Below are 26,181 nucleotides of genomic sequence, written 5' to 3'. Positions count from 1 at the left end.
CACATTGTATATATACTACATCTCTCTGCACATGTGGGTATGACCCACTGCACTTTGTACAGATGACCTCAGGTCCATACCTAGTACTACTAGGGCAGGTTTCAAGATTGTAATAGATTTCAAATAGAAAGCTAAGCAAAATTCACATTTGATCTTTATCCCTTCCAAGACTCGACACCTGAGATTCCTGGACAGGTATGAAGCAGCAGCAGGGAGCCTCTGAAAAGATAAGAGGAAAATGATTCCGCGCAAGGGATGTGCGTATAGTAAGTCTCTGTAAGTAAGATGAACCAATTAGCGAGTTAATAAACCTGAAACCCAAATCTCGTTTACCTCTGCAGTCGATGAACTAACTAAAAACGGCCAATGATGATTGGTGAGGCTACAAGGGCCGTTGGCATGCTAAAGATGACCCGCCGCGCCGGATTCGGTCTCCATCAGTGGAAACTTGGAACACCGAACATTTGATTTACTCCCTTGCAACTCATTTCCCTCGGGCTTTTTTTCTCCTCTCAACCCTCCTGGGAACTCTGCGGTACCTCCCTGAGATCATGATCTCACCTCCCTCAACTACCCTTCTGAATCACTGCGGCCTCATTTAGTTCCCCAGCGCGGGGGATTAACACGCTCACCATGCAATTCGCATTGCCTCCACGAAAGAACCAACATCCGCTCCCCGGTGCCCGCTCTTCTCGATTACCGCTACATCGCAGGAAACAGCTGAAGACGCTCGGGCTACTTGCTTTCGCTGTGATCTCGATCCTCTACATCCTTACCCACCTTTACTCGAGCTCGTCTTCCATTGCTGCGCCGACTGGTTCGGCAGGCGTGGTTATTGTGACATTGTTGGATCGCAAACAGTTCAGTGAGAGTTATATCAATAAGATTATTGCCAACCGTGAGGATTACGCGAAGCGCCATGGTAAGTGGTTGTTTGGACTGGCTTGTTATACCAAGTATACCCAGTTGGCTAGCTAGTGATTGAGCGACTTGGCTCTTCTTGCTTGAATGAGCTTCGCTAACCCGGCAATTGTAATCGCAAACAGGCTATGTAAACTTCTTCGCGACCGTATCTGAATACGATGATGCAATTGGCGACCAACCCAAAAGCTGGGCTTTAGTTCCAGCTGTCCGCCACGCAATGGCTACCTACCCCCATGCCGCATATTTCTTCCACTTGAATATGCACTCCCTTATCATGAACCCGACCAAATCTCTCAAATCACACCTGCTGGACAAGAGCAAGCTCGAAGCAACGATGCTCAAGGATGTCCCCATCGTCCCGCCCGACAGTATTATCAGGACATTCCCGCATCTGAAGGAGAAGGATATCGACTTTATCACCACGCAGGATAACGAAGATATCAGTCCCAGCAGCTTTGTGCTCAAGAATGGGGACTTTGCGCGCTTTTTCTTGGATTTCTGGTTTGATCCGTTGTTTCGCAGTTATGATTTTGCGAAGGCGGAGACTCATGGATTGGTAAGTTTGCTCGATTTAGGAAAAATAGAGCGTACGGCTGACAGTGCTCTGCTTTTGAATAGGATCACATTATGCAATGGCATCCGACTGTGTTGGCGCGCACGGCTCTTGTTCCCCAGCGTGTGCTGAATGCGTACAGCAAGGACTCGAGTGGTGCTGGACCCGACGGTACCTATGCCGACGGTGACTTTATCATTCGATTCCCAGGATGTGAGAAAGTCAAGGCCAAGGAGTGCGCTGAGATGGAGTCATATTACATGCAGTGGCAGAAGAAAATAAAGAGTGGATAACCTCCCACTCGAGTATCTTTTCTGGTTTCTTCGGGGTGCCTCCTCACTGCCTCGAGAGAATGTCTTTTCCTTTACATTATGATTTGTGCTTTTCTGTTTGATCTGATCGGAGTTCTTGGCGTAATAGATGAGTGTTGCACATACAGCGGGGTACTTTTGCTTCAACCATCATACCATGCATAGGGTCAAAGGAAACGAAATACGGTCATTATTTTCTTTTATGTTAAGTAATAAAATATATGCTTCATAAGTAAGACCCGAAAGAGTAGGACGTAACGTTGAGCTGAGGTGTAGGTCCCTCAGAGGTGGTATTGCTGTCGTGGTAGTCAGTATTGGGGATGGTCTTTTCACTAAAGAATGACGAATGCAATTGAAAACCAAACAATAATCAGAGGCACGATTGCTCGCAAATGGGTTGTAGTCAAACAGCGGGGTCTTAAGCCGCCTCATCAACACGGACCAATTTTTCTCATCATGAAAAAGTAGGGCGATTCAAACCAGAAAGAAACATGCAAATAGAACAAAAAAACACAAAGGGGCGGGGGGGGGGGGGGGGGGGGGTGCAGAAAGATAAAAGAAGAAGAGTGAAAAAAATATAAGTCACTAACCCAGAGATATAGCTGTCGGTGGCCAGGAATTTTGATGCCGAGAAGATTGGGGTCGTATCGAAATACGTCCCAAGGTAGATAGATATAATAAGACTCATCGCTGAGCCAAAAGACTGCACTGCAGACTTGTTCTAGCAAAGGAAAGCGAGGAGAACAGTCTTCTTCTTCTTGTACTTGTCACCGAAATCCTTGCGGTAGCGCTTCTCCTTCTTCCACGCCCAGCTCCACATCTGCAAACCACCAACAAGAGTGAAGATGAGCACACTCAAGTTCAGCTGACTAACCAGGAAGACACCCAACCAGGCAAGGATCTCAAACATGTAGTTGGGGCAGGTAACGAGGTTGAAGCCGAATCCAGTGGGAATACCACGCTCAGTGGTACCAGGCCGACGCAGGTTTCGGAGCACGTAGTGGGCATTCAGGTTTGCCAATTCGCTGAACACGAAAAGCGCAAGACCAGCGTACGTGAGTGCCGGGTTGTAGTCTGGGCTAGCAGCCGCGGAGTCCGGGCGGAAGACCCAGTAGGCAATGTTGAAACCGGCGAGGGCCCAGTAGTGGGCGCTGTTCTTGAAGATATTGCGAACGGGCATGGTGGCGTTGCTGAAGCGGTGGACGAAGACAGTCTCGAATTCGCGCTTCAGGAAGTGGAGTGTAAGGAGGGCACAGACGAGGAGCTGGGTGTCCGAAGGATCCGGGAGAGTGTCATAGTTGAAGTACAGGAGGGGGCGGAGGGGGAAGAGGAAGAGAGCTGGGATCAAGAGGGGACCGAGGTATTCGATGATGAAGACGGTGCGCCAAGCGATCTGGGGGCCTACAGGTAGTGGAATATTAGCTTCAGCTTCGAAATTTTGGTCTTCATGTGTTGTTGCATACCCAGGTCCTTGATGTGGATAATGCTGGAATTGCGGAGACCAGTGTCGTCGATGGTGATGTCTTTGGCGTTGGGGACAGCGGAGCGATCACTTCCCTTGGTGATACGCAGACGGTGCGCAGATACACCAGAGATCTGAGCGATCATGTCGTGGAGGTCATCACCAGAGGCATCGAGTGCAATGGTGAGCTCCTTAGGAAGCATGCGGATGGGTTTACCTGAAGCACATTGTTAATCAATCGAGCTCAAGTTGTAGCTTTTTTTTTGAGGGTACAAGACATGAAAGATAACATACCCCGCGGCTCAACGACGAGCGTAATCTTAGGAGCCATTTTGGATGTCAGGTAAGCTCCAGCAACAAGTTTGGAGGGGGCAGGGGAAATTGTTGAATATCGATTATGTCGATCAATGGTGGATGGGGCACACGTGATTTCGACACCTTAAGGCAAGGCCGAGGTACTTTGTAGTAAGCCAAGTGTCAGCCCCAAAATAAAAGACCTATTGGGTCAATATCCTCAATCACGTTAATCCCCAGAATCGCATGAGGCTGTGATATGACTTTCAGAAAGGCTCTTTGCCCCAAAATCAGCTTTGGCTGAATAACCAAACCTCGTGGCTTCAATTAATGGACTCTACTGGTCGAGAGTATTATTTCCTATACTGTTTCTTACCGGTAGTTTAAAAATGTCAAGAGATCAGAATGTCCTTTCATCTGGGATAGAAAACGAGAATGTGAAGTTTGAAGCACCTAACAGTCATGAATCAGGATGTTCTGCATTCCACGTGGGGTCCAATTCCAAGCGGATATTGTTTAACTGGTGATACCCCACAAAAAATCTATATTCTGACATTTGGATTTTAGCGTAAGTTTTCTGTCAGTTCGACTAGGGCATTGTTCAAAAATAAAATAAAAAACGTACTAGTACAATTCTAGATCATAGTCCACTCAAGTGCTGTGTCTTACTTTGGTTAATTGGTGGCGCAGTTTGCGAACAACGGTTATCCCGGCCGAACCCGTCACCAATCAACACTGGGATAATCAGTTGACGCTTGGCTAGAGCATAGATCCTGCGCTAAATGATGAATGATTTGAAATTATGAGCTAACAGATTAATTGGTAGGCTGTGTATTGACAATTATTCTCGGAAATTGCTAGGATTGAGAATGCCTGTTTCTGATAAGAAAATATTGTACAGTATGCAAAGCCGAGCCTTCTCGACAGACTTTGGCCCCACCAGGTGCAGATCGCCACTTGGGTAAGAAGTAAGCTGAATTCCTGAACGGCCCACGCGCCAATTACGGATGGGCGAATTCACCATACAAGGTAGCCTGGGTGAACTACTCCGTACTAGGGCTTCCCAAGTAATCAACCTCGCATTACTAGGCTCCCCCCGGGGCGAATCATCATCCTGCCCACTCTGACACCCAAACATTACTACTGTACGCACAGAGAAATTGGATTAGAATTTGTGGCGACGTGGGCAGCTCTGAACCCAAATTCTGCTTCACATGGGATTTCAATTGATGCACGAATGAAAAGCAATCCAGTCTATCCCACCGGGGGTGGGGCTTCGGCTGTCATTGCCCATGCATGATACCCACAACCAGCTGGCGCCTTAGGGTTGTGGCGCCCAGGCTGACGGACCAAACACGAACGCCGGAAAAGGCTGAGTGGATAACGGAGCCAGAACGGGCTGGAGCTTCTTCAGCTGTACTTTGCTCGTTTAATGGGTTACGCTACTGGGAAACGTTTATAATCGTCCCATTACCCTCCGGTGTCCCATGACCCCTGCTTTGCTTTTCCCCCCCTCTATACCTCTTATACCAGTGCTTCGCTTTGTCAATTGTCGATTCGCCGCATCTGCAGCCTTGAGACTCCAGACTGCTTGGTAATTGGTTCACAACAGCCATATACTTCTTGATTTTATTATTCTTACTTTATTTTTAACGGATCGGTACGTCATCTTTTCTGGAATTGGTCTCTTGACCAATACAGGTGATTCAATGGCTGTTCTATCATGGATGAGCCTATCAATGCTATCGGATCCGGCTTTTCCTTCTATAGAACCTTGGAAGAATCCCCATGCCGAGCGTTGCCGAATACTGACTTCTGGGCTTAATAGCAGGAAATAGTCTGTGTTTGACTTCATATATTCACCACCGTTTTCGTGTAAAAATATTCTCAAACTCACCATGGCCGAACAAGCCAATAAATTTGCCAACGGCATCGGAAACAAAATTTCCCAGGTCGAACAGGTCATTGCCTCATCGCTGAGGCCTTTGCCCACAGAGACCGGTGATGGGACCTACATCAAAGAGGCTACTACGACTGGCTTTCTCAAGGACCTGGGACATATCAATTTGAAAGAAGTCAAGGGCATTGTTGAGGTTGCCAAAGATGCGGCAACTGGGGAACCTTGGAATGACCGGCAGTATATCATGGAACGAGTAGTTCAGGTTTGTATACCTCGTGGCCCATTTATTTCTTTTCTTGAAGAAAAAAGACCATGAAGAAGCAAATGCTAACTATTTCATAGCTTGCCGCTGGCCTGCCTTCAACTTCCAAGATTGGCAACGACTTGACCAACACTTTCTTGGGCACTCTTTGGAAAGACTTGCAACATCCACCAATCTCGTAAGTTTTTTGAGTTACTGGGGCTTCAAAAGTGTCGCATTCTCTTCAAAAACTCATACTGACAACGATAGCTATCTTGGTCGGGATTCTGCCTACCGCAAAGCTGATGGATCGGGAAATGTATGTCCCCTTTGGAATAAAGATCACAGGAAAGTTTACTGACAATGCCTCCAGAACCCCTTCTGGCCGAATATTGGTGCTGCTGGAACGCCTTATGCGCGATCAGTTCGGCCGACGATTGTGCAGCCTGTTACCCGTCCAGACGCAGAAACACTTTTTGATACTCTTTTGACTCGAAAGGAATTCAAAGAGCACCCGAACAAGATTTCGAGCGTTCTTTTCTACCTTGCTTCTATTATCATCCACGGTACGTGAGTTGCAAGCTGCCCACGGCAGTTTGATCTTCAAACACAGATGTAGCTAACAATTATTACTAGACCTTTTCCAAACAGACCCCAAGACAGGCACATCGTCGCTGACATCGTCTTATCTTGATCTTGGACCTCTCTATGGCAACAACCAAGATGAGCAAGATGCCGTGAGGACCTTCAAGAATGGCAAGCTGAAGCCAGATACTTTCTCCGCCAAACGTATTCTTGGTTTCCCTCCTGGCGTGGGCTGTTTACTCATCATGTTCAACAGATTCCACAATCATGTGGCTGACAATCTGGCATTGATCAACGAGGGTGGCCGCTTCACCAAGCCGGATGAGGCTAACAAGCAAGCCTATACAACATGGGAAAATGACGTTTTCCAGACTGCTCGTTTAGTCACATGTGGTCTCTATATCAATATCGTCATGAAAGATTACGTCCGAACAATCCTTAACTTGAACCGGACTGATAGCACTTGGAGCTTGGACCCCCGAGCTGAAATCAAGAATGGTCTCCTCACTACGGCCCCAGCTCAGGCTACTGGAAACCAAGTCTCGGCTGAGTTCAATCTTGTCTACCGATGGCATTCTTGTATCTCTGCCCGAGATGAAAAATGGTCCGAAAATATGTACAAAGAGATCTTCAAGGGACAAGACGCAAAGGCACTGAGCATCCCACAGTTCGTCCAAGGGCTTTATCGCTGGGAGGCAATGCTCCCCGAAGACCCCGAGGACCGCCCATTTGCCAATTTACACCGCAAGGAAGATGGTCTCTATGATGACGATGATCTGGCCAAGATTTTCCAAAGCAGCGTTGAAGATGTCGCCGGTGCCTTTGGTGCGTCAAATGTGCCGGAAATTTTCAAAACCATTGAAGTTCTCGGCATGAAACAAGCACGGTCTTGGAACTTGGCGACGTTGAATGAGTTCCGAGACTACTTCAACCTGGCCCCATACAAGACATTCGAAGAGATCAATCCGGACCCGTACATTGTTGAGCAGCTCCGCCATTTCTACGATCATCCCGATCTGGTGGAACTCTACCCCGGCCTCATCGTCGAAGAGGCGAAGGAGCCTGTGGTTCCAGGTAGTGGCTTGTGCACTAATTTCACCACCTCCCGAGCCATCCTGTCGGACGCTGTTGCTTTGGTACGCGGTGATCGTTTCTACACCGTTGACTACACCCCTAAGCATCTTACCAACTGGGCGTTCAACGAGATCAATTATGATGATAGCGTGGACCAAGGCCATTGCTTCTATAAACTGGCTCTGCGAGCATTCCCCAATAACTTCCGTGGAGACTCGGTATACGCGCATTTCCCTATGGTCATCCCGGGTGAGAACAAGAAAATCTTCGAAAGTCTTGGAAAGGCTAGCCTATACAGCTTTGATATCCCTGACTATACCCCAATCCCCAAAATGATAAATTCCCACGCCGCTTGCAAGGCCATTCTTGGGGATAAGGAAGGCTTCAAAATGACTTGGGGCAAGAAGTTGGAGTTCCTCTTGGAACGCGATGGCCAGCCATATGGTCGTGATTTCATGATCTCGGGCGACTGCCCTGCAAACGTCGCATCCCGCAAGATGATTGGTGGTGCTCTGTACCGAGACAAGTGGGAATCGGAAGTGCGAAAGTTCTACGAGCAGATCACCATTCAGCTGCTGCAACAAAACTCCTACAAGGTGGGTACCGTGAACCAGGTGGATATCTGTCGTGATGTGTCCAACCTGGCGCAAGTTCATTTCTGCGCAAACATCTTTTCTTTGCCGCTCAAGAAAGAGTCAAACCCCCGTGGTGTTTTCACCGAGGTTGAGATGTTTCAAATTCTGACTGTGATTTTCACGTCTATCTTCTACGATGTGGATGTTGCCAAGTCTTTCCAATTGGAGCAGGCCGCTCGCAAACTTGCACAGCAGCTTGGTGAGCTGGTCATGGCTAATGTCGAAGTGGTTGATAAGGCTGGCTTCGTCGCTAGTCTTGTGAGCCGGATCCATCGTCATGATGTGCTCAGTGACTATGGTATCCATATGATCCAAAAACTGCTACACAGCGGACTGCCAGTGAAGGATATTGTGTGGAATAACATTGTCCCAGCAGCTACATCTATGGTTACCAACCAAGCGCAGTTGTTCATGCAGTGCTTGGACTTTTATCTTGAGAAAGAAAATGCTGTTCATCTCGCAGAGATTCAGCGTCTATCCAAGGAGCATACCCCAGAGTCTGATGAACTTCTTCTACGATAGTAAGCTTATCACAATCTGTTGAGTTTATTCAATTTGTGAGTTTGACACTGACTTATAATAGCTTTATGGAAGGCGCACGAATCCGATCGACCGTTGCTTTGCCTCGAGAAGTTGTGAAACCCACTGTCGTTGAAGACAATGGCGAGAAGGTGACGTTGAAGACAGGCCAGCAAGTCATTTGCAACTTGGTAAGTCTATACTCGGCCTTTGTTGTGCAATCTAGTTTGAGCCTCTCTCTAACTCACGTAACAGGTGGCTGCGAGTCATGATGCGGAAGCATTCCCGGACCCCGAGACGGTCCGCTTGGATCGCGATTTGAGCCAGTATGCCCACTTTGGTTTTGGCCCGCATCAATGCATTGGGCTTGAAGCGTGTCAGGTTGCTCTCCCTACCATGCTTCGGGTCCTTGGACAGTTAGACAACCTTCGACGTGCTCCTGGGCCACAAGGACAGTTGAAGAAGATTCCAGGAATTGGGGGAATTACCATGTATATGGATGCCGAGCAGAGTGCATACTCGCCATATCCATCGACGATGAAGGTGCAGTGGGATGGAGATATTCCGACTGCGCGCCATGTGTAAGCGATGTTGAAGTACTTTTGCGTATCATCATGTATAATTTTCTTTGAATGAACCTCCGAATTGGGCATCGGGTAGCATCGCATTTACTACGTTCGTACTAGTAGTTGTATTGGGAATTCACGCAGGCATCCGCTGGTTTGTGATCTGCAGACTAGTAGTGCTGTAATACTGATATCATCCGTCTTGTGAGTACTAATGGAAAATTTCCGGGGCTTTGAAGCAAACACAATCTATCAGAAGCATTGTAGTAAATAGAAGAAGATCGAAATGATAGAAGTGATGCCGTGTAGCCTGACCGCCTCGGCGGGGGAAAACCGCCCAAGGTCCAGCTTTAACTGCCGGCAGGACACAGCTCATCTTTCATGATTCTTTTCCTTCCCCCATTTCCTCTTACATATTTCCCCTCTTCCTTCGCCCCATCCTTTTTAATCTCTGTATCCTCATTTCGATTTGCGTCTCCGTCAAGACTTTCTAGGTTAAACGTCCTGCACCGTTTTCCCTAACTGACTTGACTCTTTCACCGAACCCGCGCCAATCTTTCAACATCACCGTTCTATTCAAGCTTTTCTCAAACAAGTTTGAATTTCACAAGATCTCTCATCGAAGTGAGATTGCTCCGTCAGCGACGCAGTTTTTTGATACTCCTCGTTGTGGACTTGTCGGCCTGGAGTGACTCAATTTAGGCGAAGCAGGTGTAAGAGGACCAAAAACGTCATAAGGCATCCTCGCGCTTGCTCCGCGACCCGGTCTTACGACCAACCCCCCGCCAACTCCACCCTCTAGGAGACTCTTCTCCTGGGATTTTTGAATTCCCTCATGGTTGGCTGCCTGCTCTGATCGCCAACATGGGCAAAATCAAGAAGGTTGCCAGTCAAAAACATGAGGCTACAATTGTCAGTTCAGCCTCACATTCTGTGGATCTGGTGGGTTTTTTTTTAACCTCCTGCTAATATTTTTTCTTTTATACCTACAGTCGCCATTCCTCGCAGAATTTATCGCCAATGTCACAAGTCTCCCTGTCCCGGAGGTTCCCTCTCTTCTAAGCACCTTTCCTAAGCTATGGCCATTCCCTCGAGGTGACCTTTATCACTGGATCAATGTCTTGGACCGCTTCGATCAAATCTTGGCCACGGTCATCGAGAAATACTCCCTCAATACTGGCCCACAAACACAGATTTTTGGGAGGATTGCTCTAGAGGACTCGTATACGGCCGATGCGAGCAAGTCACCTGCCGAAGGCGTCGATGCCAAACTAAATTCTCTAGGATATGGGCCTGAAGGTGACCGAGAGCTGGTAGAGGCGATTCTGGACTTCTCACGTCTACTGTTGGAGAAGTGTGGAAATCGCAGTCTATATAGCAGCAGTGAGCGTTTGGGGGATCTCTTGAATACTACTTCCCTTTCCCTCCTCCAGTCGACACTGCGGTTATCCCTCTGCTTGGCTCAACGATACCACTCACGTCAACGTGGCTCTCACCAACAGACCATGTTAGCGACTCATTACAACATCGATTTAGAGAAGCTACTGAAGATTGCCTCACCTTTCCCTCGTCCGTTCATTGCAGGTAAACCCCCATTTTCTGCGTCCCCTGCTGTGTCAGCCAAGGGCAAAGAAAAGGCTGTCCAGACAAAACGCAATGCCAACGAATTGGTGTCACTTGTGCGTGACAATGACGGCTGGGAGGAATGGGGTAATGCTCGGGTCCTCTACTACTCATCAAGTTCTACTGAACAAACTAGTACGACCTCAGATTTTAGCCAGGGTGAACTTGGCGCTCATGTCCCGACAACACCCACTCCGCTTCGCCGAAGTGCCACCCATCACCCTACGCCACAACTGAGCCGCGGGCCCAGTGGAGAAGACTCTCCCGCCGTAAATGCGACCCCTGGAAGCAAGGCCGAAGAAGCATCCCGAGGGGGAAAGGTATTGGATCTTCCATACTCGAAGATTTCTGCCGGGAAGCTGGAAGATCTTCTTGCCAGTAATTTACCCCATCTACCTCTTGAGTCAAAGTATGAACTGCTCCACAAGGCTCGTGTCGCGCAGGCTTTATCTGGATCTCGCGAAACCCGCGAGCAGATTCTTGGAATTCGTATTCTTGCCGTTACCAACCTAGCTTATGTTCACCCCGAGTCAGCATTCCAACAGAAGGTTCTTCAATATGACTTGGAACAGTCGAAACGCCTTCAGCTGACTTTCCAGCTGACCGAATTGGTGCATCTTGGCGCCAGTGGTGATCTTGAAGTCTCAAGGAATTTACAGACATTGGCTATTCATGCTCTGGATGCCTTGGCAAAACATAAAGCTCGCGCTGTGGATGTCTGCGCCGCCTTGAGTGTCAATGTCAACCACGGTGTTCTGATGTTTTTGACTCGCAAGGTAGTCAATGAGCTGAGCGTTGAAGATGAGGGAATCGATAATTCCTATGATGATGAATGGCGCGATGCGCTGCTTTCACTCTTGCGTACTCTCCCCAGTTCGAGCTCACGGACCCCCGAAACGCTCGTTGCTGCTGGTCTCATCCCCATGTTTGTTGATATCCTCAATCTTCGAACTGAAAAGTCTCGCCGTGTCTACTCTCGGGTCATGGAGTTCCTTGATACCTTTGTTCACGCTGTCCGTGATGCTCTAAGCACATTGACAACGGCTAAGGGATTCGATGCGATTTCCGCCCTGATCGATCATGAGACCAAGACTGCCTTTGAGAAGGTTTCTGGTGGAGAAGGGTTCCCCTCTCGATACAAGAACCCATCTATTGATTACCAAATTCCCTACTTCCAACAGCAAACTCTGCGTTGGATGTTCCGCTTCGTTAACCACATCATGCAACACAATGGTGGAGGATTTGACCGCGTTTTGCGAAACCTAATTGACTCTCCTCAACTTCTTACCTCCTTGCGATTGGTGTTTGAAAACGCACGAATATTTGGTTCGCATGTATGGAGCAATGCAGTCAACATTTTGAGTAGCTTTATCCACAACGAACCTACCAGTTATGCTGTCATCGCTGAAGCCGGTCTCAGCAAGAGTCTTCTTGCTGCTGTTATGGGTCGTGAACTCAAGGCAAAAGAAAAGCCACCTGCCATCGAACCAGAGGGGCCTAGCGATGAGGCTCAACCCCCAGCTCCAGCGCCTGTTTCTGAACCAATCTCCCCTACTGAAAGCAAGAACGAAGTTGTTCGCGAGTACCTCATGGCTCGGCAGCCTGGTACAGATCTTGCTCCAGGAATCATTGCTGCAGCTGATGCTCTTGCGTGCATTCCATCAGCATTTGGAGCCATTTGCCTGAACGCATCCGGTCTCGACCTGTTCCAATCCTCTGACGCCATGGAAAGCTTCTTTGAAATCTTTGAACAGCCGGAACATGTTAAGTGCCTCAAAGATGATCCAAACCTGGTTCGCTCCTTGGGTACCGCATTTGATGAACTCGTGCGACACCACCCGGCCCTGAAGACTTCCATCATGTCTGCTGTCATCGTTATGACCGCCCGTGTTAATCTTCTCGCCAAAACCAAAGCATGGAAATCAGGATTGGGTGCCAAGCTATGGACCGAAGATCCAGATAACAACACCAAAGCCATCCTGTCAGGACCTGTCGCTGATTTGTTCCGTGACATTGGAGTTGCTGTTGATGCATCAATGGAGGATCCAGTGACAATTGGCGTTCCCACTTTAGATGCGCATACTCTTCCGAACGGTTCCAAATTGCTTGTTGGCGACGTGAGCCACTTATTGCCATCTGCACAAAGCGACTTCGAGCCAAAGGACCAAGATGAGCATGGCCTCACTGTTGCAGACTATCTTTTCCCTGTCATTCGATTCCTCGGCGCCTTCTTTGAAAACCAGCCAAACTGCACATCTTTCATTCAAGCTGGTGGAGCGGAATTTGTTTTGGATTATGCAACACTTCAGAGCCTGCCATATGGATTCCATGGCACAGATCCGAACCAGGAATTGACGGTTCTTGTGCACATGCTTGCTGAAACCAAACCACACCTTGTTATTCCATCCTTGGTGGAGCGGGCACAGTCTGCTGTGAACACCCTTTCGGCCTTTTGGGCTGCACCTAAAGAGTCCGGATTCTTCACGTCATTCACCAGGCCACTCGATTCCAAGGCACCTGCACCAGAGGCCACAGAAGCTCTCTCGCATGGAACCTTCTATGTGAAGAACCTGAATGCCGTCCTCGTTCTCACAGACCTACTCCGTGAGATCTTCGCATTGCCCCTTTACCAGACTCGACCTGCTCAACAGGTATCTCCGTTCAGCCAGGTCAATCTCGCCGACCGTTACTGCAACCTGATCTCCTCCCTTGGTGATCTGTTTTCGGCATGTGTATGGGAGGCGATTGTTAATGAGAAAAATAACCCGGGTCTTTGGACTCAAGGCAAACAACCACCCCCTGGCAAGCCTTCTCTCCCTGGAGTCGGAGTCTCTCAGGATTCAACAGAGACCACTGCTGTTGCGACCCAAGTAGATGGCTCAGGTCCCTCCGATGGTTCCAAGGCCCCTGCTGCCAAAGAGCCTGAAGGTGCTGATAAGAAGGTTGACGAAGAAAGCTCTGCTTTCAAGAATGTTCAGACTCTTCGCTATCTCTTGGGTGCTCTGCCACTTTCGATCACAGGCTTCATGCATAATCTTGGCCTTAGCCTTGTCGCCAAGCGGCCTCGTGACTTTTACCAAAAAGGAAAGCAGGGCGCTACCATGGTTGCCGAGGCTATCGCCGATTCTGTTTTACGTGCACTTCAACTTGATGCACCTAACTCAGGTGCAAGCTCCAAATACCGCTTCCCTTATCTCATTGTCATCCTCTCTCAGTTTTCACACCTCTTGTATGAAGCTGGTAGTGATCGCCCGCAGCCCAACTACTTGACTCTTGTCCTCGTCGCTTTCAAGCGAAGCAACGGGCTCAAGGTGTTGAAGGACATGTGCGAGATATTCATGCAAGAAGTCAACACTCTCAAGCCATTGGAACGTGGTGCCGAGACCGAGAAGGAAATCGCCGACCAGCTCACTGCTGCAAATGGTGGAATCAAGATCATTCTTGCTATTTTCACAGAACTCGTTAGCGGTAAAAGCATTGTTGAGTCTAGCCAGACACAAGCGTTGATCAGCAACCATGATCGGGACCGCGGTCGCTCTGATTATTTCCAGCCCGGTCAGTTCCAAGTAGACCTCCGCATGGAGATTTTGCCCATGATTCAAGACATGTGGAACTCCGAATTCGCTACCCAGTCGGAAAGCTTAATTGTCAAGTTCCTTGTTGACATTCTTCGTTCATCACTGGATGGAGAGTATGAATCTGGTGCTGCTATGAGATCCGATACGCCACCTACCGCGACTGAAGTTATACGCCGACCATTTGTTGTCAACTCAGACCGCGCAGCAGTGCTCAAAGAGAAGGGCTTCGAAGCTGCTGATCTGAACGAGGAGGCTCTTTACCGCTGTAACAATGTTTTGGCTTCCGCTGAAGAATACTGCAAAGCGCAGGGGTGGCTTCGAGCGCCCCCTAGATTGCCTCCACTGGCCGCTGATATCCAAGCCGGTCCTGCTGAAAACGCCTCGGGTGGTGAGGGTCTCGACGAAGGCCTTCAGAGTGATACTGCCTTTGCCGGGGATTCGTTCATGGACCGCGGGACCCTTGCTATGCTCCTCGCGCAAGCGACAGGCCACAACGTGGATTCCCCCTCCCGCTTCAACGCGAATCTCCCTGAAAGCTTCGACCCTGAAATGCCTCAGGGGTTAGCTCAGGCCCTTGGTGCTGTATTCCAAGATACCGAATTTGTCAACCGCGATTCCCGCGGTGAGTCGTCACACCAAGAGCGTCCCTCATCTGCCCCAGAGCAACCAGAGCCTACCAACGAATCACAAGAGCCATCTCGTAAACGCCAGTTCATTACTGTCGAAGATCTCGATGCTGAAAGAGACAAAGTTCGATCTAACCTGATTGAACGCTGCCTGGATGTTCTTAACGTGCACCATGATGTATCATTTGAGCTTGCGGACCTCATCTCATCTGCCATCAAGAAGCACAATGAGCCCGAAAGCTTCCGTCGAGACGTTGGAGAAACTCTTGTCCAGTCCCTGGTTTCGCTGCAGATGGAAAACTTTGAGACGGCCGGAAAAAAGGTCGCCGCCTACGCCCATATTCTTGCCCTGGTTCTTCAAGATCGAGAGATGTATGCTGCAACTGTTGAGGAGCTCAAAGATTGCTTTTCCACTTTCCTGGGCTTTATCAAACTCCCAACTCCTGAGAAACCTGTCGATGAAACTTTTCCTTGGGTTGGCCATGTGTTATTGATTCTGGAAAAGTTGCTATCTGATGATTGCCAGCCGCCTCAAATCACTTGGACCCCACCAACCGCTGATAACCCCATTCCCGATGAGAAGCCAGCTCGGCTTGAGGATCCACTGGTGTCTCTTGATGAGAAGACACAGCTTTTTGAGGCCTTGGTTGAAATTCTACCCCGCGTGGGCAAGGACGACACCCTGGCACTCTCCATCTGTCGTATTCTGGTCATTCTTACTCGAGAACGAAGCATCGCTGTGCGATTCGGAGAGAAGCGCAACTTGCAGCGCCTCTTTGTCATGGTCAAGCAGTTAGCAAGTGCCACCAATGACAAGCTTCAGAGCTCGTTCATGTTGATCTTGCGCCACATTGTCGAGGACGAAGCTACCATCCGGCAAATCATGCGCAGTGAGATTGTCACCAACTTCGAGAATAAATCGTCTCGCCAAATCGACACTACTGGCTATGTGCGACAGATGTATCATCTCGTTCTGAGGGCTCCTGAGATCTTTGTGGAAGTGACAAATGAGAAGCTGAGACTGCTTAAATATGAACCTTCCCAGCGCCCCCAAGTTCTTGCCTTGAAGGCTGACAAGGATCGCAATGCTCGCCTGCGCCAAGAGCAGACCGGCGGGGAAAGTAGCAAGAATGAGTCCACCGCCGACGAGACTACTGCTTCGGATGACAAGGATAAGGATAAGAGCCAAGGCAAGAACAACGAGCTTAAGGCGCCTGTGGTTGAGAACCCAGATGGTGTTATCCACTACCTTTTATCAGAGCTTCTCTCTTACAAGGACGTCGATGATAAAGAAGTCCCGACGGAAGCACCAGAGCGACAATCTACCGACCGACCTGAGGATCAACCGTCAACTGACGTCGAGATGTCCGTTGATGCAGCTTCACCTTCCGTGTCAAGCGTCGCCGATGCCCAGTCGAGTCGCACACCTGCCAAGAAGGGCGAGAAGCAGCCATTCAACGCTGAGGAACATCAAATCTACATTTACCGATGCTTCCTGCTTCAATGTCTGACCGAGCTTCTGTCATCCTACAACCGCACTAAAGTTGAGTTCATCAACTTCTCGCGGAAGGCTGATCCTCTTGCCTCCACGCCATCCAAGCCACGCTCCGGCATTCTCAACTACCTTTTGAATGCGCTTGTTCCCCTTGGAACTATGGACCATGATGATTCTTTGGCCTTCAAGAAACGAAGCATGACCTCGACTTGGACTATGCAGGTCCTCGTTGCTCTATGCACCAAGACCGGTGAAAATGGTGGCCCTGTTAGACGCCGCGGCGAGCCAAAGCGCATCGAAGAGGATGAGCCGGAACTTGCTTTCGTTCGCAGGTTCGTTCTGGAACATGCTATTCGATCCTACAAGGATGCAAACGCTTCAACTGAGCCCTTGGACGCGAAGTACTCGAAGCTTATGTGCCTTGCCGACCTTTTCGACAAGATGCTCAGCGGTTACTCCTATTCTCAGGATGCAGGCTTCCCATCTTCAAACAAACAACTTGCGAAGACAATGTTTGAGAAACACTTTATTCCAGCGTTGACTGCCTCTGTTGCCGATATTGACCTCAATTTCCCTTCATCCAAGCGCGTCATCAAGTACATTTTGCGCCCCCTAAATAAACTCACTCAAACTGCTGTGTACCTCAGCGAGAACTCTGATATCGCCAACCTGGGTGAGGCCGATGACGATGATATATCTTCTGCAACCTCGGTCTCTGACACGGATGATGACCGGGAAGAGACTCCTGATCTTTTCCGCCACTCTACTCTTGGAATGCTGGAGCCCCGTCACGACGAGGAAGAATCTAGCACCGAAGAGTCGGAAGGTGAGGATGATGAAATGTACGAGGATGAGTACGATGAAGAGATGTACGATGATGAAGATATGATTGAGGATGACGGGGAAGTTGTCAGCGACGAAGACGAAGAGGATGTTGAAGGCAGAGGTCCCATCGAAGGTCTCTCGGGTGATGCTGTCGAAGTCATTATTGATGACGATGATGATGATGACGACGACGACGAAGATGACGATCATTCTGATATGGACGATGATGACATGTTTGTCGACGAGATCACTGGTGATCATGACAACGAGAGTCTGGGAGAAGGGCAAGAGGACGAATGGGAAAGTGAAGAAATGACTGAAGACGAAGAAGAGGCTGAGATGATGAACCAGTTTGAGGATGAACTGGCTGATATCCATCAGTCATCCAACCCACCGCCGCACTCTGCTAATAACCGTATTGGTGAACTTTTCCGTGCTCTCAACGACGCTGCCGCCGGTGGTGTTCCCGATATTCATGCAAATGGCCTGGGAATGAACGTTCACGATGAAATTCTGGATGACTTGGTTGATGAAGGAGGTAAGTAAAAATTGAAGTACCTCCGCTGATTTACAGTACTAATACTTCATATCCAGAGGACGATGAGGATATGGATGACATTGACGATGAGATGGATGACTACGATGACTATGATATGGACCAGGGCTCCGAGGGAGATATGGATGGTAATTGGAACCCCTATGACTTATTAATGATGCCAGGCTCGTTAACATCACGTTCTCAAGATGAAGATCTCCTCGAACCTTGGGGCTGGGAAGGCGATGAGCCCCCACCTCCCCGACCCCATGTCTCTCGCTTCCGTGGCGGTGCACCACCCGCTTGGGCTACTGTCACTGAAATCATGCCTGGACGCCACGGTGGCCTCGTACCGCTGCAACCCTATCCCCGCGTCCATCGAAACCAGATGCCCCCCCGTGGCAACGATGATGGTACCAATCCTCTCTTGCTGCGCAATGACGTTGGTGTCGATCCCTCTGCTCCGCGTCTCGGACCGGCCGGCAACGATCCGTTCTCTGGTGAATGGAGTCAAGTTGAAGGTGGTGGTCGCATGCTTTCCATGGATAGCCCCGTCAGCTTCATGAACGCTATAATGCAAGCTATTAGTGGACAAGCTACTCCTGGCCTTGGTGTCATCTCTCGCCCTGATGGTTTCCATGTCCATGTTGACCGTCGAACTTTGCCGGGCCGTATTCAAGACATGTTCAGCTCTATCGCTCGTCCTTCTAATCCTGCTGCGCGCAGCCGGGATGATCCAAACAATGCCGTCAAATTTACCTTGTCGACAACAAGAAACCGCTGGCAAGAAGAAGCTCGCCTCCTGTTCAGCAACGGTTACGTGGAAAAATCGCAGCGTGTTCTCAATTCTCTCATGAAAGTCATGGTTCCTCCTGCTATCGAGGAAGGAAAGCAAAACCAGAAGATCGAAGAGGAAAAGCAGAAGCGCCTTCGCGAGCAACTAGTTGAGAAGGAACGCCAGGAGCGTATTGCCCGAGAGGAAGAAGAGCGCGAGAAGAAGCGCAAGGAGGAGGAAGAGAATTCTAGGCTAGAAGCTGAAAGAGAGCAACTGGAAGCTGAGCGACAACTGGCTGGTGTTGATGAACCCATGGAAGATATTCAACAGACTGATAATTCAGCTGAGCCTGTCGCCAACTCATCTGCTCAACCCGAGCCTGAAACTGCTCGAGCAGTCGTCCACACAACTATTCGGGGCCGGCAGGTTGATATCACTGCGTTGGAAATCGACCCCGAGTACCTAGAAGCTCTGCCAGACGAGCTCCGAGAAGAGGTAGTTATGCAGCAACTCGCCGAACACCGATCTCAAGCCGCTGCCGCTGGCGAAGATACCGAGATCAACCAGGAATTCCTGGAAGCCTTGCCTGCCGAGATTCGTGACGAGTTGCTGCAGCAAGAAGCTGCCGACCGCCGCCGTCGAGAGCGGCATGATCCCGCTCGTCGACAACAACCGCCTGCTGGTTCTACTGCACCGCGTGCTGAGGATATGGATGCCGCTAGTTTCCTTGCGACTCTCGATCCCTCTTTGCGTCAAGCCGTGCTCGCTGATCAACCGGAAGAAGTGCTTGCTGGGTTAGGCCCCGAGTATCTAACGGAGGCACGAGCTCTTGGTGGTCGTCGTATTGCCCAGTTTGGTGACCTTGTTGGGGGAATGGAGCACCGTCCGAGAAACGAGCCTGCTACGGATCAAGAACCTAAGAAACCCCAGAGACGCCAAATTGTCCAGATGCTTGACAAGGCTGGCGTGGCTACTCTTCTGCGCTTGTTATTCATGCCTCTTCAGGGTAATGCACGCAATCAGTTCCACGAGATTGTCTACAATGTCTGTCAGAATCGTCAGAATCGTGGCGAGGTCATCAGCCTTATCTTGTCTGTCTTGCAAGATGGTAGTACTGATTCTTCCGCCATCGAGCGCAGCTTTTCTCACCTCTCGCTTCGTGCTAAGGCTCCTAGTTCTCAGAAGACTCCACAGTCTGGCAAACAGCGTAACGTTGCTCTGCCGACCTCTAGCATCAGCAACGATGTGACACCAACAATGGTCGTACAACAGTGCCTCGCAACCTTGTCCTCTCTGTCCGAGGGTAGTCCTCACATTGCTTGGTTCTTCTTGACTGAGCATGATTCCACGTCCTCGCTCAAATTGAAGGCTTTCCGAAAAGGAAAGGGCAAGGAGGGTCGAGCCAACAAATTTGCTCTGAACGCTCTCCTTTCGCTTCTTGACAGAAAGTTGATCATGGACAGCCCTAATTGTATGGAGGCGTTGTCTACTTTACTTGGCAACATAACTCAACCGCTCACTGTTCTGCTCCGTCGTGAAAAGGAAAAGCAAGAAGAAGAAAAGGGCAAGAAGGCCGAGGTCGAGGCAGCCCCTGTTGAGGAGACTTCGAATGAACAAAATCAATCCGCTCAGGCCACGGAATCTGGCACGGACACCACCATGACAGATGCTCCCCTGCCCACCGTTGAGACGGCCGAGGGACAATCCGCCGAGGATGTGACAGATGACAAAGAAGAGACCAAGGAAGCCGGAGGGGATGAGAAGCCTGCTGAAGAAGAGAAGCGCAAACGCAAGAGCATTGAGCCTCCTGTTGTCCCTGACCATAACTTCCGCCTGGTCGTTCACATTCTTGCAGCTCGCGAATGTAACGGAAAAACTTTCCGTGAAACCCTCTCTACCATCAACAACCTTTCTGCGATCCCTGGTGCTCGTGACGTGATTGGCAATGAGCTCGTCAGCCAAGCACAGTCCCTCAGTGATATTATTCTTGGGGACCTTGAGGAGCTACTTCCTTACATCCACCAATCCAAGACTGGAACAGACATGCAAGGCTTAGCCTTGGCCAAGTTCTCTCCAGCCAGCTCTGATCAGGCGAAGCTGCTTCGAATACTCACCGCGCTCGATTATCTGTTCGACCCAACTCGTGTTGACAAGTCTAAGGGAAGCGAGCCCGAATCTGCTCCCAAGGAAGATGTCCTCAAGAGACTGTATGAGAGTGCCACTTTCGGTCCTCTCTGGACGAAGCTGAGCGACTGCCTGACTGTCATTCGCCAGAAAGAGAACATGCTGAACGTGGCTACTATTCTCCTACCCCTGATCGAAGCATTGATGGTTGTTTGCAAGAATACCACCCTCAAAGACCAACCGGTCTCTCGTGGCAGCCGCGAGCTTTCTGTCAACAGTGCCTCGGCTGACGCCGGTCTTAGCATGGAGAATATCTTTTTCAAGTTCACTGAGGAACACCGCAAGATTCTTAACGAGCTTGTTCGGCAGAACCCCCGCCTGATGAGCGGCACATTCTCTCTGTTAGTGAAGAACCCCAAGGTTTTGGAGTTTGATAATAAGCGCAATTACTTTACTCGTCGCGTTCACTCCCGTGGTGTCGAACCTCGTCACCCTCATGCTCCCCTCCAACTCTCTGTGCGCCGAGACCAAGTCTTCCTTGATTCGTTCAAGTCTCTGTACTTCAAGAGTGCCGATGAGCTCAAGTATGGCAAGTTGAACGTCCGTTTCCATGGTGAAGAGGGTGTCGATGCCGGTGGTGTCACTCGGGAATGGTTCCAGGTCCTTGCCCGTGGCATGTTCAACCCCAATTACGCTCTCTTCATTCCCGTTGCTGCCGACCGGACTACTTTCCACCCCAACCGTTTGAGTGGTGTCAATTCCGAACATTTAATGTTCTTCAAGTTCATTGGCCGAATCATCGGCAAGGCTCTTTACGAGGGTCGTGTTCTAGACTGCCACTTCTCTCGTGCCGTCTACAAGAACATCCTTGGACGTTCTGTGTCCATCAAGGACATGGAAACGCTTGACCTAGACTACTACAAGTCCTTGCTCTGGATGCTGGAGAATGATATTACGGATATCATCACCGAGACCTTCTCCATCGAGACAGATGCCTTTGGTGAGAAGCAGACAATCGACCTTGTTCATGACGGTCGCAACATCCCAGTCACCCAGGACAATAAGGAGGAGTATATTCAGCGTGTGGTTGAGTACCGTCTGGTGGAGTCCGTCCGAGAACAGCTTGACAACTTCCTGAAAGGTAAAATTTCCATATCCACTTCTTCTTATCTTATTCTTTTAGAGAATTATAACTAACATATCTCATAGGCTTCCATGAAATCATTCCTCCTGATCTCATTTCCATTTTCAACGAGCAGGAACTGGAGCTCCTAATCTCTGGTCTGCCCGAAATTGAAGTTGATGAGTGGAAGAACAACACCGAGTACCACAATTACTCCGCCTCGTCACCACAGATCCAGTGGTTCTGGCGTGCCGTTCGTTCATTCGACAAGGAGGAGCGTGCCAAGTTGTTGCAATTCGTCACTGGTACTTCTAAGGTGCCTCTGAACGGGTTCAAGGAACTAGAAGGCATGAACGGAGTGAGCAAGTTCAATATCCACCGCGATTATGGCAACAAGACTCGTTTGCCCAGCTCGCACACATGTTTTAACCGTATGTTCTCTTCCCTCTATCTTTCCAAGGTGATCTATTTGCTAACAATCTCTCCAGAGCTTGATCTTCCCGAATATGAAAGTTATGAAGATCTCCGTCAACGGCTTTACACCGCGATGACAACTGGTGGCGAGTACTTCGGTTTCGCATAGATGTTTTGAATTCTACTAGTACTTCCTTTATGTTGTGTTTTATTTTTCTTAGGCCCAAGCATTCAATGGCGTTTTCCCGGGAATGTTCGTGGGGAAGCGGAGGAAAGATGGGAAAAACCTGGGAACCTTTCGTTGATAGTTGATGTGCAGGTTGACTTATCACAATGGCCCTTTTGTACAATCTTACTCTTGATTGCTTTTTTCTTACTAGAGTATCTATATTTTGGTTTTAATGATCTTGTTCTTGTACTCATAATAATTGATTGAGCTATATAAGGCTCTATAGTTGTAGATCCGGGTGACGCCGCAAAGGCGGTGAGCAGTCACGGGATACGAAAAAGATGCGGGGCCAAAAATGGCAGATGCGGGATTCAATTTTTTTTATGAGCTTCGCAAGCTAACGGTTCTTTTTCTTCCTTTCTTTTTTTTTTTTGGAGACCAAGAAATCCAATCTTTTTACAACCCTCTCGCACATCATGGCGACCAACTCAATTAAGCTGTTGACTGGCAACAGTCACCCGGAGCTTGCCCAGCTCGTGGCGGATCGGTAAGTGAACGATCCTGGCGCCCTGCAAAAGCAATTTTTAGCGGCAAAGACTAATCGAAGTATGACCGCAGCCTCGGGAGCGAACTGACCAAGATTATGGTCTTGCAGTACTCCAACCAGGAGACCAGCGTGACAATCGGTGAAAGTGTTCGTGACGAAGATGGTACGCTGACCCCGCCACGGTGTCTCAGATGAAGAAAGAAGATGAAGGATAGAGGAAAGAAGCCATGGAAAGCCCGTTGCTGATCTTCGTTTTGCTCTCGTGCAGTCTTCATTCTGCAGTCAACACGACCCAACGATATCAACGATGGTCTCATGGAACTCTTGATTATGATCAACGCTTGCAAGACTGCCTCTGCCCGCCGCATCACCGCTGTCATCCCCAACTTCCCTTATGCTCGCCAGGACAAGAAAGATAAGAGCCGTGCTCCTATCACTGCCAAGCTCATGGCCAATATGCTGCAGACTGCCGGTTGCAATCACGTTATCACCATGGATCTCCATGCCAGTCAAATCCAGGGCTTCTTCAACGTCCCCGTCGACAACCTGTATGCCGAGCCCAGCATACTGAAGTGGATTCGCGAGAATCTGGATGTGAGCAACTGCGTCATTGTCAGCCCCGATGCCGGTGGTGCCAAGCGGTAAGCAATCAACTCTATCGAACTTTTTATTTTTTTAGGAGTGTCAACTCTAATGACTCCTTCTCTTTAGTGCGACCGCTATCGCTGACCGCCTCAACCTGCAATTCGCCCTTATCCACAAGGAGCGTGCGCGCCCCAACGAGGTCTCCCGCATGGTCCTTGTTGGTAACGTCGAGGGCAAGGTCGCCATCATCGTTGACGACATGGCCGATACCTGTGGTACCCTCGTCAAGGCTGCCGATACTATCCTCCAGCACGGTGCCAAGGAAGTGAACGCCATTGTCGTCCACGGTATCCTGTCCGGAAAGGCCATTGAGAACCTGAACGGTAGCCGTCTGAACCGCCTGGTTGTTACCAACACCGTTCCCCACGCCGAGAAGAAGGAGGCTTGCGATAAGATCGAGACCATCGACATCAGCCCCACCCTTGCTGAGGCCTGCCGCCGTACCCACAACGGAGAGTCTGTCAGCTTCCTCTTCTCGCACGCTGTTGCGTAATTGCCTTTCTTTTCTCGAAGATTTAACTCCAATACCCCAATTTCAACCAATTTGACTTGACTGCCAGGGGGACCCATGTGTGTGTGCGTACAATTTTTTTTTGGCAAGGTATCCATGCGATGCGATGCAGAGGGTGTGGGCGGGAGAAACAAAAATACGATTATTATGACCATTATTTGACATTTCCGAGGATATGAGTTTCCATGGATGCTTTTCATTTGTTACTATGTTTGCCTTTTCCCCCTTGTTTTATCTGAAGCAGAATATTCTACAATTGAGTAGCTCTTCTTTGCTTGGTGAGATCGGGGAATTTCTTTTTCCACTTGCACTGTGTATGAACATTTTGTTACCTAAGTGTATCTTTAGATCGTGATTAGAAGCCCCAGTGGCCCTTCATACTGGACTTCTACATACCTGAGCAAGATTACCATTCCTGCCAGGTACAATGTTGACTTGAAAATCTTATGTAACTTGTGGACAGAGGTCGTTCCAAGGGTGTAGAAAGGTCCAGCTGGAACCCTTGAGTGCTTGGATTTGAATGTCATCCACACATGTGCATGCATTATGGGTGACATTGATATACATGTACATGTGGAAGCTTGAGGTCAGTTTTCAAAGGGGTTCCAAATTTTTAACCTACATATAAAATTTGAACATTGGATGTTGCAATCTTCCCCCAACCTTAGTTGACCTAGGCAGAAGGTTCAAATGTTCAAAAGCCCCGGGATGGAGTCTGGTTGGATGGAGTTGGAAGAATCTCAAGTCAACTGGTGCTTGGAAGTTGCAAACATTTGAACATCCATGAATTAGATGTCCAACATCAATCCTTGGAACCTTCAAATATTCAAACATTGAATGAATATCGGAATGTTCAACCTGATAAGGTTATGTAGGTACCCCTATATACATATTCCAAGGTTTCTTCCAAGATTCCAAATTAAAAGGTACATATGTAATTTGGTACGTACAGCCCTAAAGTACCTGGATATATACATCCACATTCAAATTGAATGATACCTAAATACCTACGGATTTCCACGGGTCAGTTTGAAGTCTTAAAATTATTAATGTGACGAGGGGAGAGAAATATCTTGATGTCGAATTGTAGGTACTAGAAACTATCTACTATATAAAAATTCAAGGGTTGAGGTGTTGTACCTGAAGGCAGAGGTGGTGGATCTAGTATGATGTAAACAAACATTACAAGGATCCCAGACGATCAATGTCAACATTCAATGAATACATGAAATTTTCAAGGTTGGAATGGTATTCAGAATCCAGTACACACTATATGAAAGTAATATTCAAGCCTTACACATGAAATTTGATACACGTATCTCTGCAAAAATCGTGCTACTTCGAGTAACTTTCACTACACGTAGTCATTTCAATATATGACGTGACGGCGTTACGTATAAATCTGAAGGGCGGGGTACATATTAGGTACATAGTGGATTGATTAGGGCTGGAAATTTTAATGCTAAATTCCAACATTCAAATGTTGGTTTTTGTGGACCATATGATTGATTGATATAAATAGGTACCTAGCGTCAATATTTGAAGGTAAATTACGGTTCATGAATGATGATCAATGTTCATTTCGGATTTCAAGTTTGCCCAGTGTGGGTATGCATTTGAAAAATTGCTAGTGGGGTGGACTGGTTCCAGTTCAAATATGATAGGTATGATAGTAGCCTTGAAGGGAGAGTGCACATGTGGTAAAACGGCGGTGAGGGGCAACTTGAAATGGAGATTCTGTAAGTCGATTTGAGGAGCCGCGATTCAAACTTGAATGCACGGACTTGAGGAATAGGGTGGAAGAGTGGACATGAAGGTTACGAGTCTTACAACTACAAGCAATCACCATGAATCAAAAACAATGAAATTGGCATGCACTCCATTCAAAAAAGGGTAGTCAAAAGATAGGTTCAGCACAGATGCATCGCCCCGAGGCCCGAATCACAGTAGCATCTCGGGGTAGGGTGATCAAACCATTCGCCTTATACGCTAAAACCTGATCCCCCATACTTTTTTAAGCCCTTTTTCGTATCAGACATATCCGCGTTGCTGGGAGTGATCTTCTTTTTTTTATGTGAATCCCTCAATCACCCCAGCGACGTGAAGCTCCCCTCGATTAAACCCCCC

General features: G+C 48.7%; 5 protein-coding genes across 5 annotated transcripts; 4 read left to right on the top strand and 1 right to left on the bottom strand.

The window, feature by feature from the left end:
* Positions 1-633: 633 nt before the first annotated feature.
* On the top strand, positions 634-1,770 carry N7466_004687 (putative alpha-1,6-mannosyltransferase subunit; the record flags this gene model as incomplete). Its single annotated transcript, XM_057164084.1, has 3 exons — positions 634-922; positions 1,047-1,480; positions 1,543-1,770. The coding sequence occupies 3 exons, from the start codon at positions 634-636 to the stop codon at positions 1,768-1,770; spliced, it is 951 nt and encodes a 316-aa protein (XP_057022765.1).
* Positions 1,771-2,509: 739 nt separating this feature from the next.
* Positions 2,510-3,581, bottom strand: N7466_004686 (trans-2-enoyl-CoA reductase (NADPH) TSC13; the record flags this gene model as incomplete). Its single annotated transcript, XM_057164083.1, has 3 exons — positions 2,510-3,189; positions 3,252-3,467; positions 3,545-3,581. The coding sequence occupies 3 exons, from the start codon at positions 3,579-3,581 to the stop codon at positions 2,510-2,512; spliced, it is 933 nt and encodes a 310-aa protein (XP_057022764.1).
* Positions 3,582-5,442: 1,861 nt separating this feature from the next.
* On the top strand, positions 5,443-9,083 carry N7466_004685 (peroxidase/cytochrome P450 family protein; the record flags this gene model as incomplete). The annotated part of the gene is made up of 7 exons (XM_057164082.1): positions 5,443-5,706; positions 5,787-5,884; positions 5,956-6,004; positions 6,059-6,251; positions 6,322-8,500; positions 8,563-8,689; positions 8,754-9,083. The coding sequence occupies 7 exons, from the start codon at positions 5,443-5,445 to the stop codon at positions 9,081-9,083; spliced, it is 3,240 nt and encodes a 1,079-aa protein (XP_057022763.1).
* Positions 9,084-9,928: 845 nt separating this feature from the next.
* On the top strand, positions 9,929-22,351 carry tom1 (E3 ubiquitin-protein ligase TOM1; the record flags this gene model as incomplete). Its single annotated transcript, XM_057164081.1, has 5 exons — positions 9,929-9,976; positions 10,057-17,749; positions 17,806-21,786; positions 21,855-22,199; positions 22,257-22,351. 5 exons carry the CDS (start codon positions 9,929-9,931, stop codon positions 22,349-22,351), a joined length of 12,162 nt encoding a protein of 4,053 aa, XP_057022762.1.
* A 476-nt stretch (positions 22,352-22,827) lies between these two features.
* N7466_004683 (ribose-phosphate diphosphokinase) lies at positions 22,828-24,036 on the top strand (the record flags this gene model as incomplete). The annotated part of the gene is made up of 4 exons (XM_057164080.1): positions 22,828-22,898; positions 22,970-23,061; positions 23,167-23,539; positions 23,610-24,036. The coding sequence occupies 4 exons, from the start codon at positions 22,828-22,830 to the stop codon at positions 24,034-24,036; spliced, it is 963 nt and encodes a 320-aa protein (XP_057022761.1).
* Between the last annotated feature and the right edge of the window lie 2,145 nt (positions 24,037-26,181).

Source organism: Penicillium verhagenii (genome assembly GCF_028828195.1).
Source record: "Penicillium verhagenii strain IBT 33310 chromosome Unknown utg000005l_segment0_segment0, whole genome shotgun sequence".
In the NCBI taxonomy this organism is placed as follows: domain Eukaryota; kingdom Fungi; phylum Ascomycota; class Eurotiomycetes; order Eurotiales; family Aspergillaceae; genus Penicillium; species Penicillium verhagenii.
The sequence above is the reverse complement of the archived record's forward strand: the minus strand, read 5'-3'. Positions and strand labels throughout refer to the sequence as shown.